At 53.9% G+C, this 16584-nt stretch overlaps 6 protein-coding genes across 6 annotated transcripts; 4 read left to right on the forward strand and 2 right to left on the reverse strand.

Annotated features, from left to right (window-relative positions):
* Nucleotides 1-26: 26 nt before the first annotated feature.
* On the reverse strand, nucleotides 27-2374 carry BP01DRAFT_339913 (misato family protein). The gene is made up of 5 exons (XM_025573385.1): nucleotides 1853-2374; nucleotides 1590-1792; nucleotides 1068-1506; nucleotides 475-1013; nucleotides 27-418 (listed from the first exon to the last, which is right to left on the reverse strand). Exons 1-5 carry the CDS (start codon nucleotides 1922-1924, stop codon nucleotides 157-159), a joined length of 1515 nt encoding a protein of 504 aa, XP_025431789.1. The 5' UTR covers nucleotides 1925-2374; the 3' UTR covers nucleotides 27-156.
* BP01DRAFT_356445 (uncharacterized protein) lies at nucleotides 2375-4970 on the forward strand. The gene has a single exon (XM_025574956.1). It carries the CDS (start codon nucleotides 2523-2525, stop codon nucleotides 4470-4472), a length of 1950 nt encoding a protein of 649 aa, XP_025431790.1. The 5' UTR covers nucleotides 2375-2522; the 3' UTR covers nucleotides 4473-4970.
* Nucleotides 4558-4989, forward strand: BP01DRAFT_39980 (uncharacterized protein). Its single transcript, XM_025578561.1, has one exon. The coding sequence runs from the start codon at nucleotides 4643-4645 to the stop codon at nucleotides 4937-4939; it is 297 nt and encodes a 98-aa protein (XP_025431791.1). The 5' UTR covers nucleotides 4558-4642; the 3' UTR covers nucleotides 4940-4989.
* Nucleotides 4990-5049: 60 nt separating this feature from the next.
* Nucleotides 5050-7659, reverse strand: BP01DRAFT_415674 (uncharacterized protein). The gene is made up of 6 exons (XM_025579151.1): nucleotides 7391-7659; nucleotides 7301-7335; nucleotides 7172-7241; nucleotides 6938-7105; nucleotides 6513-6868; nucleotides 5050-6460 (listed from the first exon to the last, which is right to left on the reverse strand). The coding sequence occupies exons 1-6, from the start codon at nucleotides 7507-7509 to the stop codon at nucleotides 5295-5297; spliced, it is 1914 nt and encodes a 637-aa protein (XP_025431792.1). The 5' UTR covers nucleotides 7510-7659; the 3' UTR covers nucleotides 5050-5294.
* A 384-nt stretch (nucleotides 7660-8043) lies between these two features.
* BP01DRAFT_356447 (EXPERA domain-containing protein) lies at nucleotides 8044-9412 on the forward strand. Its single transcript, XM_025574957.1, has 4 exons — nucleotides 8044-8357; nucleotides 8433-8596; nucleotides 8685-8919; nucleotides 8976-9412. The coding sequence occupies exons 1-4, from the start codon at nucleotides 8150-8152 to the stop codon at nucleotides 9056-9058; spliced, it is 690 nt and encodes a 229-aa protein (XP_025431793.1). The 5' UTR covers nucleotides 8044-8149; the 3' UTR covers nucleotides 9059-9412.
* A 1146-nt stretch (nucleotides 9413-10558) lies between these two features.
* BP01DRAFT_40084 (uncharacterized protein) lies at nucleotides 10559-16480 on the forward strand. Its single transcript, XM_025578594.1, has 2 exons — nucleotides 10559-10833; nucleotides 11017-16480. Exon 2 carries the CDS (start codon nucleotides 11023-11025, stop codon nucleotides 16123-16125), a length of 5103 nt encoding a protein of 1700 aa, XP_025431794.1. The 5' UTR covers nucleotides 10559-10833; nucleotides 11017-11022; the 3' UTR covers nucleotides 16126-16480.
* Nucleotides 16481-16584: the final 104 nt, after the last annotated feature.

A 16584-nucleotide genomic window follows, 5' to 3' on the forward strand; every position in this document is an offset into this window, starting at 1 on the left:
GAGAGGCCACGTTTGGCCGACCGGAGGAGGATGCAAACACACCACACCGCCCGCCGTGTTTGCACTCTTAGCGCCGGAACCCCGACAATCAGGGTCTAAGTTACTTTGTTGAACATCTGAATAAGTATATACTTCATACTTCATACTCCAGTATGTCTAGTCATCGTCAAAGTCGGAGTCACTCATCCAGCCAGTCTCATATGACTCCCGGATCTCACCCAACCCATTGACCAGTGCTTCTCTCTCATCTACTCCGGCAACTCGTCCCGCGAGCATCTCCAATCCCTTAAGCTTCTCCGCCGTCCGGGAGGATGCTGTCAATGCTGCAAGCACTTGGACCTTCTCCTTGGCCTGAGGCAGAGTAAAAATGTTACGAGGAAAGCTGTCCAGAATGGGGAACGACAATGGCGCATGGAACCTGTCAACCCGGTCAGTATACGTATGGTGAAAGGGGAGCAATATCTCTATCCTCACCGCTGAAACATGGGCTCAGAGTTGTAGAGCCGTTGCCTGCGCACGGTGCCCAAGTCCTCTCTCGAGGATTGGTCTTTGCGGTTGGTGCTCATGCCACGCGAAACTTGCAGTTGATTGAAGATATGAGCTTTGTCGCTATCCAATCCGTCGTATGTGAAGTCCAGCTCGAACTTGGTCTTGGGCTTGGAATCGTCTGAGCTTTCTGCTTCATTGGCGTCTTTGTCAAGGCCTCGAGGCGAGTGCTCAGTACCCTCGTCATCTGGCACAATTGTAGACTGCAGCTCGAAGATTCTGTGCACGCCATCGTCACCTGCTAGGGACGCCTCAAAGTCATGATAGGGGCGAAGACGAGTGGGAAGCGTCACACTCTCCAGGGCGGAAGTGATCAATGCTGAAGTATACCACTCGGAGTAAGGGTCAATATGGACCGTTGACGGTAATCGGGTAGGAGGATCCATGATCGGCGTATACAAAGAAGCTTGGGGAGCAATAGCGTAGATGGACCGAGACTTGTTCAGGTCCCGCTTATATTGAGTTTGCTGCGAAAGTCAGCGAATTAATGCTATCAGTCTGCGAGAGAAGATAGTACTCACCCGGTCAACCCTGCGGCCATTCTCTACAGCCCAAACCCAGACTGCCTTCTTGCCATACTCATCCCGGATTCTGTCAACATACTGGGCAGCAAATCCACCCCAGGCGTCATCTGAGCCTGTGAAAAGCTGGAACGCACGCATTTGATCGCACTCTTCTGCGAAGGGTCTTACGTCCCGGTCCAGTAGATCATGCTCCTTGTCGAGGTCTTTAAAAAGTTCCTCTCCAACGGTCCAGTCCTCGAAGGGCATGATCTTTGAATTCAGCTCATATTCATTCAGCTGAACAATAGATCGCGGATGGTAGAAGAGCCGATTGTAGTCCGACCAGTATCGAACTGTCTCTGACGAAAGTGGCGGAGCTGGGAGCCCTGCATCCAGATTCTTCTGATAATCGCTCTGGGGGATTGGGGTCTGATGCTGTATGATTTCTTTCCCGTCCCTACGCCATTGCGAGATTAGACATCTAGGAACTGTCATGGTGGAGATGCACTGCCAGAACCTCAGGCAAAGGTGGCGTCTCACCATAGTCCTTGACCGGGGTTGGCGTCCTCTGACAGCTGGTAGAGAGCATTGTATTTGCGCAGGGTGCCAAATCCCCCTTTTAGATCATAGATGACAGTTCGGGGCGTGAAGGTCTCTGAGCCATCTGCTGCGACACCAGGTCGGAAATGAACGTCATGATCTACAGGTGAATCTTCGTCTTCGTTGTATGTGAAATAAGATTCCTAGCTGCCGTTTTAGCTGGAGATCTAGGATCCGGTCGGCCAGGAGAGGTCACAGCGTACTTGAAGATTCCAGAAGTGCGTTGCCAGATAGTTTGCTCGTTGACCGAGCTGCAACGTGATAATTTCATGCATATTTTAGCGAATCCAATGTCTCGCGTATCAAGCTGAAGTCACGAGGATTATGCACTACTTCAAGACAGAGATATCGAGGTAGGTCCAACAAGCGATAGAAAACTGCAATCGCACAGGCTCAAACTTCCCGACGCGGATAGTGGAAGACTCGATAATTTTAGCATACACCGCTGGAACTTCTCTTGGCGATGCGATGGGATCTCAATCCATAAAGGCGTCAAATGGATAAGTTAAGTTGATGGGAAGCACAGACCATTAGCTAAGCGCACTGCGGCCATGCAGGCTCTTATCCTGTTTGGGACTAGGTCCCAGCTTGTCCCAATTCAGTTAGACACGTCGTCCCAGGCAACGGTCATGTGATGCTGCGTGTTGCGGGCAACAAACAAGACCAGCGGGAAAGAGTGGGTGCGTCACCGATAGGAGGAGAAGATGTGGGTTCGCAATTTTAACCACTCCTTTCGTCTCGACTATCATCCCCCATCCACCACCACCCCTGCTCTTTATCTCTCGGACATGACTGCCATGTACTGATACAAGGTAATCAGTCACTGTCACTTCACCTCGCTCGCAAAACTGCAACGCACACAGGCTTTTCGCCATGGACTCACCATTCTCGAGCCCGACGAAGGCCCTGAACCCCCTATCGCCTGAGCGAATGAACCAACAGTTCAACCCCAATTCCCCATTAACATCCAACATCTTCAACCTCAGAGGCTCACACTCGAGGGGTCTCTCAGATGTTCAGTCCAAAGTCGCCTATCTCAACGGTCTCTCCTCGCGAGGCAACAGTCCTGCTCATGCTCCCGCACAACAACAATCGGCCACCAATTCGGCAGCTTTGCAACGCGCTATCCTAGGACGGGAGGAGGCGGAATCTGCTCTAGCCCACGCAAATACAGAGCTTGCAGAAGCCCAATCTCGTGAACGACGCATCAGTGAACGGCTTGAATCATTACTGGAGGAGCTTCAGACCGCAAAGGAGCGCCAGGCTCATGAGAGGTCGCTGTTCGAGAAGGAGATTCGAAAAGCCCGAAAAGAAGCCTTCCGGGCCGGGTCAGCTATTGTCAAGGTGCAGGAAGACCTAAAGCATGCTAGGACCGAAGGCAAGGCGCTCAAAGATGAAGTGCAGGCGGAGCGACGGGCGAAGGAGCAGGCTAAGCAGGAGGCGTTCGAGCGAGCCTATGCTCTTGCCGGCTTGACTGAGGAGATGGAAGTCCTCAAAGAGCAGTTACGTGTCGCGGAGGCTAATATCAGGTCGCGAAGCTTGAAGGCCCAAAGTCTCAAGCTTAGTCAGGAGGGCGTCGGGCGCATGTCCCTGGCGGAAGGCGATCTCGCTCTGTTGCTAACCCCTACCCCTCGGAGACCCAAACGATCGGCCGAAGACTTTGTTAACTCACCTACCATCAATGCGACAAAACCATCGCCTGCGCACGATACCCCTCCTAAGCGACCGAGACTATCCGACATCACTCCCCGACAGGAAGTCAAGGAACCCGCCGTATCTGAAGCACAGCAGGACAGAGTTGAGGAGCTCGAACGGATTCTCAAACGCGAGCGTCAGCTCAGAACCGACGCGGAGGATCTGATCGAGTTTCTCAGAATGGAGTGTCAATTCAAGCGCTGTTCCTGCCGACTGACGGAGACGGAAGAGATTGGCCACGTGCATGAAGCAGGAACGGTCGAGGCGGCTGAACAACAGGAGCACGAGCAAGAGATCCAACAACCCTTCGAAAACGCGAGCGGCCCATTGAACGACGAAATTGAATCGCACACACCCGACGGCGAGCCAGTTGATTTGGCTGCACAAGAGAATGCGGATGAGACAGTTGACGAAGACGAAGATTTAGAGGAAGCCGAGGAATTCGAGGAAGAGAATGTGGAAGATGCTGAAGACGACGACGATGATCCTGCAGAGGAGCCTATCATCACCTTTTCGCCTGCCACAGGCACGTTCCACACTATTCCTTCGCCTGTCCGAGGATCTCCCCGGAAGCAGCTCCAAGCGAAGGCGATCCATTCCCCGTTGCCAGAGGTCGAGGGCGAGAACGAAGCACCAGCAGCCACAGGTAGTCCTCTCTCAAAGTATGCTACCCAGAGACATGAGATGCCATATGATTCCATTATGGGCAGCGAAGCCTTCGTTCCAGCATCTACTCCAGGAACTCACCGGTCATCCATGATTGTTGATGTCCCGTGGGACCCTGTTCTGCCCGTGACGCACGATAACAGCGCCTCGCAAGGGCACGACGATCTCAAGAAAATCCCAGTACGAGCGGACGAGTCGGCGGCCAATCGCTTTGCTGATGTCCCAGGTACCCCAATCAGCCGGGAAGAAGCCCTGGCTCAGATACGGGCACGCAGGGGGCGGGCCAACATGCAACGCTCTATCAGCGCTGGTGAGAGTGCCCTGCGCTCCGGCGGAATGGGTGTCACTCCCGTCCGATCTGCACGGCGCATCCCCAGTGTCAACAACCCCGAGGTCGGAAGCGATGGCTCCATCCGCACCCGCCGAGACATGAGTGCGCCCATCCGCATGTCCTACCACTGATTGACTCAAAACGTCTTTCGATCCTGTCCTCCTCCTCCTTCTCCATATCCATCTCCTCCATCTCCCCACCTGCCCTCCCTCAACACTCCTGGTTAATGACTCAACAAACTCTCTCTTGATACCCCGGTACTCGACGTGGAAATGGCGTTTTATTTTGAGGAGGGAGTCACATGAGCTTCTTTTTGTCTTTTTTCAATCTTGATGTTCTTCTTGTTCTTGGTACTCATGGCGCGTCTACAAAAGATCTTGATGAATCCTCCCCGCTGAACGTGTTCTCTTACTTCAATGTCATGAAATTGAACTGTCCCGCCCTTCCTGCAGAAGTACATTCATCAATCATTGGTAGCTCTTCTCCGACTTTCATTAACCCCGATCCTCAGTTCGGGTATTTCTTTTTGTTTCTGGTAGGGGGAGCGATTTATGCGCTGGCGTGCGTGGTCTGGCTCAGCTCTTCTTCTCTTGGATAGAGTTTTTGTCACTAAGTTTTATGCCCTTATTTAAATATCTTATCATTTTGGCTAGCTGTAGATGATGCGTAGGGTATTAGTAGCCCAGAATATTGTCGATGGGTTGATATCTAGAATAGGTACAGTTGTTTGTTTCCTGGGATTGACTTACGCCCAAGCGCGAAAGACTGAGACTCTACTATATGACAATTGCCATGCGACTAGATAATGATATATACTATGTCTTCTCAAGCGTGCAGCAGAAAGATCCGTTACCGATTTGGCAAGAAGATAGAGAGCAGAAAAACCAGAAAAAAAAAGCTAGCGAGTATCATGCTAGTTTTTGCGCACGGGAAAGCAGACAGACAAATCACACTTATAGGAGCGAAACACCACAACATCTGAGGCGCGCACTGTCGACGTACGCCCTGCGGCCCCACCAGAGCAGGACGAGCTCCTCGACGAAGACCCGGTCGGCGGCGCTCCACACGTCCAGGCCCATCTCCGTCAGATCCTCGGAGGTGATCTTGACAGGGTCGGAGTCGTGTGGGTGGGCGCTGCCATTGCGGATTTCGCTGGGCTGCTGCTGAGAGAGGAGGGGCCGCCGGGAGTCGTCCTCGTCTGCTTGGGGGGAATGACGGCCAATAGCGAGGGAGGAGGGCTCGGGGTCGTCCTCGTCTTCAGGGTCATACTCCTCTTCGTTGTCGTCTTCGTACGGTGGTTCATTGTCGTCGTCGTCGTCGTTGTCATCCGGGAGATTGCGACTGTCGTGGCGGGCGATCACGTCGGAGAGGGTGATGAAAATCTGGGTGGTGAGGCGGCGGAAGTATGCGACCAGGGCGATTTCGGGGGGCTGCTGCGCGGATTGATGGGGTGGGATGCTGCGCCGGCCAATAGAGCCTAGGGGAGGGCTGGGAAGGGTCTCGACACTGGCGAGGAGGCGCGTGTCTTGCTCAATCTGGTGCTCTTCTTCCTCCTCTTCGGACAGACCGTCGCGCTTTTCGCCCGCCGAAGCCCACCAGATGAAAGAGGTGTATGCCAGGCGAGCCCACGAGAGGGGCTCGACGATGGGACTGGAGGAGTAGGTGGATGCCGCGTCGGAGTCGTCGTCAGGGTCGGTTTGTGCGTCCTCGTTCTGGGACACGTGGCGGAGACCCCTGCAGAGAGTGTAGTAACGGCGCGCATCTCGCTGGGTCGCCTTCAGGACGACTGACTGGGGCGTTCTTCCCTTTGTGGGCTGGGTATGGAAGATAGAGACGGTGGGGAACACCTTCTCCGCAGCGTTTCTGGAATGTGGGGGCGGCAAGGTGACTAGGACATCAAAGAGTTCGGGCTTCACGCTTAAGACGCTGTCCGTACTGCAGGCAATCCAGGCCGAGTCACGGTCGGTCTTGGGCGAGGCACCCACAAAGGAAGCAAGGTAGGGGATGTCGTGTATGCCCACGTTGAACAAGGGGCGCGGTCGGGGAGGAGGGAGCCCGTTTTGAGGGAGCAGGGGAAGGAGCGAATTAGGCAACGAGGCCAATAAAGATAGATCATATACTGGGGCGAGATCGGTCAGAAGCAAGGCAAGTAGCCGGACGGTTGAACATACCATAACTACAAGGAACATGAACTGGAGGCTCTGCCATGAAAAGGACTCGCTTACGCAGCAGGGCTGCTCTGTACAGAGGAAAAATGAGGGGACCGAACGAATCAAGGAAATCTGGAAGCGAGGAAGCTGGGTGGAAGGGCGTCAGGGCCGGCCTGGGCGTTTCCAACATGATCGCATCGCTGAATGCGCGGCTCCGAAGCATGCTGTCGGGCCGGTCCCCGTGGGCCCTCAGACGAAAGCTGAGCGGGGATTCCAACGGAGAATCGGGGGGCATGGCACTGTCACTGTCGCGAGTCTCAAAAGCTCCCCAGTAGTCTTCAAGGGGCTGGGTCTTGGACATATCCTGGGCATAACTCCTGCAGCGATCGCAAGATGTCAGAGGTAGGCACATTGCGACGCACGCGAAGGGTTCGAAGGTCACTCACTGCGCCAATTCCTTCAGCTTGGGCGCATGTCTCCAGCTCTTTCCTAGTCTTCCTGAGCTTAAGGGTACGAGGACCCCAATGGCGAACATCTTCGCATTGCGCTCTGCCTCCTCCGCAGGCCAGTTGACGAAAGCACTAATGCCAGCATATTGCTCGTGGATGAAGTACCTGGAAGAACGGAGTTTTCCATGAGCAAGCAGCCAATATATCATCTGAATGCGATCGCCGACTTACACCAAGTCCTCTGACACATTGTGTAAACCGGATGGGAGTGATTTGTATTCCACCGCTCCTTCGATATCAACTGGTCGATCGGGTTCAGTTCGGGGGGGTGGCACCAGAAATGTTGTCACTACGACTTACCCCCGGGGATTGTTCGTTTCCAGAAGATCACATAACTGATGTGGAGTCAGCTCTCAGCGCAAGCTCCTTGACCGGTGAAGATGTACGTACCCAGCTTTGATGTCGAAACGAATGACGAAGAGAGCCGCAATGCCAGGCGGCGACTCTACCGCAACAGTGCGGGGCACATCGAGACCCAAGGGCTTCCTTTTAAACGGACCAGGGGCCATTGCAGGATTGTGTGTGACGGAGTGAAGAAATCAAATAGACAAAGAGAGTGACAGTCTCCATGGGGTGGGATAACCAGGAGGGCGATCGGCAGCAGGTAACAGCAGCTAAGGTTAGTAGCTTAGCTTGTCGCAGCTGGAGACGTGGAGTCGGTAAGTCTAAGTGATTGATTACGCAGTACGGAATACGGAATACGGGAGGACCTCCAGAACCGCCGGCAGCTCGCGGCCTCAGGTGTCTAATTCTAGTTCTAGCCCGAGTGGGCTAGTGGATCATCCCGTGATCTTTGCTATCAACAAATGGATCGAGGGAAGAGCGCAGCATGATTGAGGTATGATATTAGAGTAGTAGATATAGGGTAGTCAGTCAAGATAGTGTCATAGAGCTTAAATATCTCAAGGGGATTGAGAATACTACTAATATTATAGGTTTCAATGTGAGGTCTCGTCCAACCAACACCTGTCAGACCTCAATCCCAATTCAGTTCCAATATATATCTTCCGCACTGTTGTGATCTGCGCTGCTCCCAACGTTCAGGTTATTCAGCTCTGCAACTAAACCACCTACTACAGGGGATTTTAAGGCTTCAAGGCTAAGAAATCCTGCCAGTTCTCAATCATCTCGACCAACAGTTGCAACCAAATGGAGCTTCCGACCCCCTCCCATCCATTCTATCCCATTGACGCACTCATCAAGGACTACGCGCCTAATGAGGCTCCGTTGCTCACCATCCTGACCACAGCCAGCCTGGGTATGACGGGCTTGCTGGGGGCTACTTGGATGCTGACCGGCTTCAAACGACCTCAAATACCCACAAAAGACCGAATCGCCATTCTGTGGTTTGTGTGCTGTAAGGGCTTGCCTCCAGTTCTCAGTGGCAGTTGGCCTTAGTGTGCTAACATAGTAAACCAAATCACCACTGCAGCTGGGTTTCTGCACTGCTTCTTCGAAGGATACTTCATAATCCACCATAACCACATGGCATCCGCTCAAGACTTCTTCGGGCAGCTCTGGAAGGAATATGCCCTGTCTGATTCGCGGTACATGACCGCAGACACGCTCGTTCTCTGCATGGAGACCATCACGGTGGTAGGTTTCGAAAGGCCCCCCGAAATGCTTGGCGGGAATTTTTCACAAATTCAACAATGACCCTTAAGTTAACGAATAATTATCGTAGCTGGTCTGGGGCCCCTTATGCTTCCTGGTCGCATATTTGATTGCGAGGCACCACTCTCTGCGTCACCCCTTTCAGATCATTGTCTGCATGAGCCACCTGTATGGCGATGTTCTGTACTATGCCACCAGCTTATTCGATCACTACGTGCATGGAATTGCCTACTGTCGTCCCGAGGCTTTTTATTTTTGGATCTACTACTTCTTGATGAACTTCGTCTGGATCGTGGTTCCATTCTGTCAGTCTTTTCCTCGTGGGCGGGTTCGTGGTATTGATGCTTACTGGAATGGACAGATTATCTCTGCCAGAGCATGCGGAGTATATCCGCGGCTTTTACGGCTCTGGAAGCAAGATCGGCACAACACAAGGCGCGATAGTATCTCAGAAAATAGGTATGATGTCATTGTGATCTGGGCGGTTTTGGAGAACCGGGGGTTGGTGGGTGAAGGGAATTGGATAAGTTACCGCGAGCCTCGCTAGGCCCGACTTGCTGCGCGGGGTGGTTCTAGGCTGGGGGAAACAACCTTTAAGTGCATCAAGAAAATTTAAATTTAGCGAGGAGGATCAATATTCCGGCCAGGAACTCGACACATGCCATCATGATTGCTCAGATGGAGAGGGGATCTGTATCAATCTCGCTCACGTCGTCACGATTGACAGCACTGAGTTGGGATCGGGATAAACACTTAGCACCGATTGCATGACAACGCAGAGAAAGCAATCACTAGGTTAGCACAAATAATCAATAGTGCGCCCAGGACGCAGTGCCCTATATTTCCTCTTGGCCCACTCTGACGCGTAGACTTCGTAGTGGACCGTCCTAGGCCTCTTGATTTCTTGCTTGTTTCGCTGTCGAGGATGAGATAGTCTGTTACCTAGTCGAGGACGTGGGGAAGGAGCTTGACCTCTTATCCTGGCATGTTCTGTACGTCAATCACGTATGGGGCGAGGACCCAGAGAGAGGGAACGAGGACTTGGACAAAGAGACGGGAATCGACGGAAGAACCTTGTGAAGTAGGAATTCCTCATGCGCTCGGTCAGGAGGACTCTTTATAGGGGAGAAAGCTGCGTAGGATATACTTCGTGGCGTCCGTGCAGAGCGCTGGGACCAGGGAAGGGGAGGGATGGAGGGATGGAGGAAAAAGGTGCGAAGAACTGACTTGAGGGGGGGGGGGAAGAGGGTCCAGGCGTGAGACAAGAACCACTGAAGATATCATTAGCCAGCAGCAGCAGCGACAACAACAACAGTAGCAGCAGCAGCAGCCATGATGCATCTTACTAACCTTGCAGCTCACTCCTTCCATCATTTCCGTGGTATATATATTAAAGGGTGATCAGTCCCGTCCTCGTGCGTATATGTACCTGATGGATGACCAACGAACCACCGGTCGCAAAAAAGCATATCGGAGCAGCCTGACCAGAAACTCAACTGAGCATAACTAGTAAGGAGAAGGTTGCCTTAAATTCATGTATTGCCTCTTTCTCGGTGGCTGGCTCCAGCGACTGACTGGCTCGGATTGGGCGCCAGTGTGATTTCATGACCACAAAGTAAGTCATCTGGATGTGATGTGAATGGATTGTTCGTTCGTTCGTCTTTGCGCTTCGGTTTCCCGGGCAGCCTGCGGCTTTTTGCTCCAGCGTTTGCGAAAAAGAATTGTTAGTCCCGGGCGGAGTATACAACCCAAAACTCTCCACTTTCTCCCCTCATCCGAGCTCAATCCTTTGCTTTGCCCCCCCCTTCACTCGAATTTGAACCCAGCACTCCCGAGGGGTTGTTGATGTTTGAATGAGAAAACGAGCAGTCAGACCGGCCAATGACTGATCATCTTCTCACCAGCATCTCGAACTCAATTTAGCCAAAATCTGCTGCTGGTAATTGTCGTGGTTTAAATTGTTCGGCCGGTGAAAGACCGCATCAGAGAAAGAGGGAGAGAGAAAGAGAGAGAGAGAGAGAGAGAGACCCGATCTACTTTTGACCGCCTGTTTCGCTTCTTCCCTGGTGGAATGTTCGCTTCTATCTCTTTCGATTCGACTTCCTTTCAACGATCTTCCTAGAAGCTTGCAATTCATTTATTCCCTGTAATTTCCTGCAATTTCCCTGCTGTTGTCTGCCAGGGTAGTTATGCATGAGCTGTTGTGCTGAGCTTTACTAGTGAGTGAGCTTTTCCCTCCCCCTCATAAACAAACATTTAAAGTGACGTCGGCGGGTTGCCGTCGCGCCATGTCCACCGCGAATTTTCGCACCTTCAACCCAATGCATTCCAATACAGTTTCAAACCAAGTTGAAGCTCTATATTTCAGAAAACATCATGCTAAAATCCATCCGAGCTTATAGACTTCCATGCCATCTCCTGTTCATCCGCAGCGTCCCTCCAACCGCGGGGGAGCCGCCAAAGTCTCACCCACCAAGACAAAACCCCTCGATATCGGTCGGCCTTTGGGAATCTACGATACCAATTCCGTGCGAGAAAAAGTGCGCAAATGGCAACAGCAAGGAGGAGGGGTGATCACCGCCAACGACGGAGTCTACTACGACGATGAGGAGGAGAACAACTCCGCCGCCGAATCCAAGCCTAAACTCGCCAATGAAAAGCCCTCCGGCAGCTCCAACAGCTCCGTAATCACCAGAATGCGAAGCCAAAGCACCCCGCGCAAACGAGTCATCAGTGATGAGCACTGGAAGTTGAATCGGACGCCCACCCAGGCTCAGGCCGCTGCCGCGAAACTACCGGCCCCCAAGCGCATCTCCGAGTACACAACAAACGATGCACTACGCTCGGCGCGCAATCCGGGCAAGGACGACGATGGGATCTCGCCCCCCACATCACGAAGTCGCGACCGGGACCGCTCCACGGATCTGGCGACGAGGGAGCGGAGGAAGTCCCGTGCATCGCGGGATGTGGAGACAATACCAGAGGAAAGGGGGGAGGAGAACAGTGGATCGCACAATGGATCCTCGAAGTCGACTTCGCGACCGTCCTCGGGGAAAGGGCATACTCGTGCCAAATCAGAGCAGCCGCAAAGTTCGAAATACAAGGATCTGCCTCTAGACGACGACTCAGAGTGGGCAACGAGCGAGGCGGACTTCTCGGAATTGTCCAGGCGCCGCGCGCGAGGCTCTAACCCGACGCCCAAGGCTCCGACGCCCAAGGCTCCGTCCCCTAAAGGGCCTGGCCTCAATGCGCTTAAAGCCCGGATGGCCGCGAAACCACCGAAAGGAGGGATCTTTGAGCACATGCTAGATGCATCAAAAGAAATATTTGGCAAACCCGAGCCACCCAAACCAGCACCACCCCGGGGCGCCAAAATCCAAGCATGGCTGTCCAATACTCCAGACCCCTTTTCGGAGGGTATCGAATCGGATGTAGAGGTTCCGGCGCCGCTGAAGATGAGGTTTGGCAATGGTAAACCGACCACCAAATCCGAAAAGTCGCATGGGAGCGATGTGGAGCATTCCTTGGATAGTGACACTCCCCGCCAAGACGCGCCGTCGCGGCGAAGCAAGGGAGATGGGAATTCCCCGGCAAGCGACCGAGCCAAGCCAAAGGAAGAGGTTGCTAGGGGTTCGGGAGCTCACAGAGATGGTAGTGCCTCATCGAAGAAGAAGCACGGTGAAAGCACAGGCAGCCGACCATCATCCAGAGGCAAAGATTTGCCTCTCCGAGAGCGTCCTCGTGACATGAAGGATGATGTGTCTGAGGCTGGAACACATCCGCTCTCTGAGGGCTCGGAAGTGTCTGGTAACAGTGCGCCTGTACCGCTGGGGCGCACGAAGCCTATCCCTACCACTGGAGCGCACCCTCTAACTACAATCGCTTCTGTGGAGTCAATGAGTAAAGGAGCTAATGCTGCAGCGGCATCCGTTCCGGAAACGCAGGAATCTTCAGCCAAGGCAAAGGAAGACGACGAAGAGCGGGACTCATTCGACCCGAACTCACTGCCTGTGGTTTCCTCCCAACTTAAAAGACGACTCACTACCCATGACGATCTAATCTCAGTCTTGTCAGCCCCAAACAGCAGGAGCAGAAGCCTTCGGTCTGCGAGGAGCTTGAAGACGAAGAACCGTGTGGCCTCGGAGACCATCCCAGACATACTCAAGGAGTTGTCTGCCGACGAAGCGAAGTATATGCGTGAGCTGAAGACTTTGGTCGGCGGTGTGATTCCTGTCCTCCTGACTTGCGTGCTTTCACGGTCTGATTCTGCAATCGCAGCTGGTCTGTTTCGACCGTCCGCGGACCCCAAAGACGAAGTCAATTTCAGCAAGCCCATCGTCGATATGGGTGTGGCCATTGAGCGGCTGAAGACCTTGCACAAGCGGATTCCCGAAGACAATGTCGATGCGCTACTGAACTGGGCACATGGGGCACAAAGGGTGTATCGCGAGTACCTGAAAGCCTGGCGGTTAGGATTCAAGGACGTCATCGTGAATCTTGCGCCCTTGGAGGAAGGAGAAGGGGCAGAAAATGCCGACACCAAGAGCCTGGACGAGGGCATGGCAAGAGACGAGAATGGGGACGTCGTGGATAGCGACGGCGAAAAAGTCGATGTTGCCTATCTCTTGAAGCGACCACTAGTGCGCCTGAAATACCTTGCAAAGACCTTCAAGGGGATCAAGACGCTGCAACCATCCCCCAAAGCAGAAGAAATCGCCTCGGGCTATCAGACGTTGGTGACAGAAGCTCGTCGCCGTGCGAGGGAGGAAAGAGCCAGGCTTGAAGACGAGTCGGCGGCCAGCATTGATGCGACACGCGCGCGCGATCCTGCGACATTGGGTGCTCTGACTGAGGTGACCGTGAATCGGTCTCGACGAGTTCGTGCCCGTGACTTCTTTAATCTATCTCTGTACCATTCCAGTGGGCAAATGATCGATTGTCGTGCAGAACTTCTCTTGAGAGACGCCACCCCACAGAACAGAGGGGAAGGCGACCTCCTGATCTGTGAGATCGATCATACGGATCGTTGGCTACTGTTCCCTCCCATAGCGCTGAACTGCGTCTCTGCGCGGAATGGAGATACTAAGGGGGAGATTATTGTTATGTTGCGAAGCGCTCCAGGGCAGGAGAAAGCATGGCAGGAGCTTCTCATTCTTCAGATCGAGGAGGAGGAGATTGGGAATGAATGGGTGCAGATGCTGGGTCTAGTCCCTGTTCCACCGGCAATCTGCCGTACTCAGAGCTTCATCGACCGAGCCAAGCAACGAAAACGGGCACAGACGATCTCATCCTCCACCGAGGCTTCTCAAGTACAGCGAGCGCCTCCAAGTCCGACAAACGTCAACATACCGATTGGAGAGAAGGCTGAGATTCGAGCTAAGCGTCGATCTCTGACGCCTCGTGACCAATTCTCTGAGCCAGGTACCTTCGGATCTTCATGGGCCAACGACTCGTATACCTCGTTGCACAGTGCAATGACGCGGGAGTCTGATTATGCTACGGGCGAAGGAGAAAATACTTCCAAGGCTTCGCCCCGGTCTCAACCTATCCTTCACGCGAGGGAGCCGCGAAAGAGCTTCACCGGCGATGACAGACCGCACGGGCTCAAGCGCTCCAAGGCCAAGCGGGTTTCGCGCTACGGCGAGAGTACGCCCACGGAACCAATCGTGGACAAGGGCAAGGCCCGAGAACCCGAGGAAATCAGACCTGTCGAACAGAAAAAGCCCAAAGAACAAGATCGCCCCCAAAGGCCGCCTATGCCGGATAGAAGGTTGTCCTCCGTGCCATCGATGGACCTTCCCGTGATCCCCAAGCTCCGAAGAGGCAGTAGCCAGACATACATTACTGACTCGCTGGCATCCACCTCGGACGATGACGATTATTCCGCCATTGAGTCGGCCTATTTCACTGAGACTCCAACGGAGCAGGAAGAGCCTCCAGCCCCGCCACCGCATTCTCGCTCACCGAGTTCGACCGGCTCAAGTCTATCCAATGCTCCAGTGCTAAGCCCAGGCAATGGACGCCTCAAGCGTCGTGGCTCTTCGCCCTTGAAACACGAGTATGAACCGTCCACCGCTTCAGACTCTTACTCAGATTCTGACACGTCAACTGTGCGGCGCTATGACATGCAGTCGGGGTCAGAATACTCGGCAACGGACAGCTCCGACGACGAGACCGAAGATGAACTTGCGTCCTTGCCAACCCGCCAGCTTTCCAAGTCCCATGTGCAGGACTCCGTCATGACCTCTGCTAGCACCTCCTTGTCCTTGACAAATGCAGCATCCGAGGGCGGGTATAGATCGGTTCCGTCGCAGCCCGCCAAGTCGTCTGCCGCCATCGCTGCCGTCTTTGCCTGGTCCGATAAGGGTTCTTGGGAAAGCATATTCCCCGATGAGTGCAAGGTCATTGTTAGCCCCGGGCTGATTGAGGCGTACAATATGAGCGATGCTCCTATGGGGATGGAAGATGAAGCCACGTTGAAAAAGCTCCGCCCGCTGGTTGCGCTTGAGCTTACCCCCCTTGTTCCTATCCGACGTGGTACAGCGATCGACATCAGCATTCGCTCCCCACCGACCAAACGCTCGAAGATCAATTGGAGTAACAACATCATGTTCCGCTCACGGAATGCAGATGAGTGCGAGGTCCTGTATGGGCTCATCAACCACGCGCGCATCAACAACCCCACCTACATCGCCTTGCAGAACGCCCGAGGTCCGTACGCCGACCAAGCCCTTCCCGAGGAGGCCCCCAGCCGAAGCGGCGGCCTGTTTGGTTGGCCCCGGCGCAGGCGAAGCTACCGTGCTGCCACCACCTCCCCACGATCGCAAGCCGACAACTCCGATAGCAGCGTAGGCACTGTGAGCAGCGCTTTCTCCGCTCTCAAGCGCTTCGGCGCCGGAAGCAAGATGTTCAACATCTCGCGCTCCTCTCTGACATCCCGCAACGGTCACGGCCAGAAGGAAGACAGTCTCTATTCCGACTCCCTCGGCTCCCACGCATCGCCTTCCTCGGGTATTGGTCGCATCGCCGCCGCTATCAAGGGCGTCGACGGCATCGGGCTGTCCAATGCTAAGATCCGACTGTATATGCGTGAGACGCAGTCGAAGTGGCGCGACATGGGCGCCGCGCGACTGACCATTATGCCTGCACCGCACACCGAGCCTCGCGAAGCCGGCCGGAGTGACTCAACCACGTTCTCGGAGGGCATGGACGGAAGTCCCCCGAGCTCCGGGGCTGCATCCCCGCGTCGGCCCATGGAATCCGAGAAGCGCATCCTCATCCGCGGCAAGACGCGCGGCGAGGTGCTCTTAGATGTCTGCCTCGGCGAGAGCTGCTTCGAGCGGGTCGCCCGCACCGGTATCGCCGTCTCGGTGTGGGAGGAGACCGAGGGCGGCGCCATGCCCAAGAAGGGCGGCGTCATGGTGGGATTCTCGCGGATCTACATGATCCAGATGAAGAGTGAAGCCGAGGCTGCGTATACGTTTGGCCTTGTCGGGAAGTCCAAGTATTAGCTGTCTGCCTCCACAAGTCTTTGATATGATTCCCCTCGTTGCTTTTTCTTTTTTATCTGTTGTTTTGTTGTCTCAATCATCATGTCTAAATCTCTCTACCTCAGGTCAAATCTCCACCCATTTGAACTTTTTTTTTTCGACTAGCATGTCCTGAATCTCAGCGTTTCTTATTTGTGTCGCTCTGTCTTGCTGCTGCCTGCTATACGTTATCTCTGCGCATACCCCCCCCCGCCCCCAATTCTCATACCCCATTTGTATTGCTCAGCTCAGTTTCCCTGTTTATAGCTTTATACATACCTTCTTTTTCCACCGCACAGATCATTGGTATTTATATCATGTGGAATGCGTATCTACTGTGCATTGTACATTAACCATTGAATCAAGTCCACCTGAACGCTCACGGGTTGACCTAGTTACCGACCTTGATTAACATAAGACCTGTAGTAGATCTTCTTACTG

Source organism: Aspergillus saccharolyticus (assembly GCF_003184585.1).
Source record: "Aspergillus saccharolyticus JOP 1030-1 unplaced genomic scaffold BP01scaffold_13, whole genome shotgun sequence".
NCBI classification, from domain to species: Eukaryota; Fungi; Ascomycota; class Eurotiomycetes; order Eurotiales; family Aspergillaceae; genus Aspergillus; species Aspergillus saccharolyticus.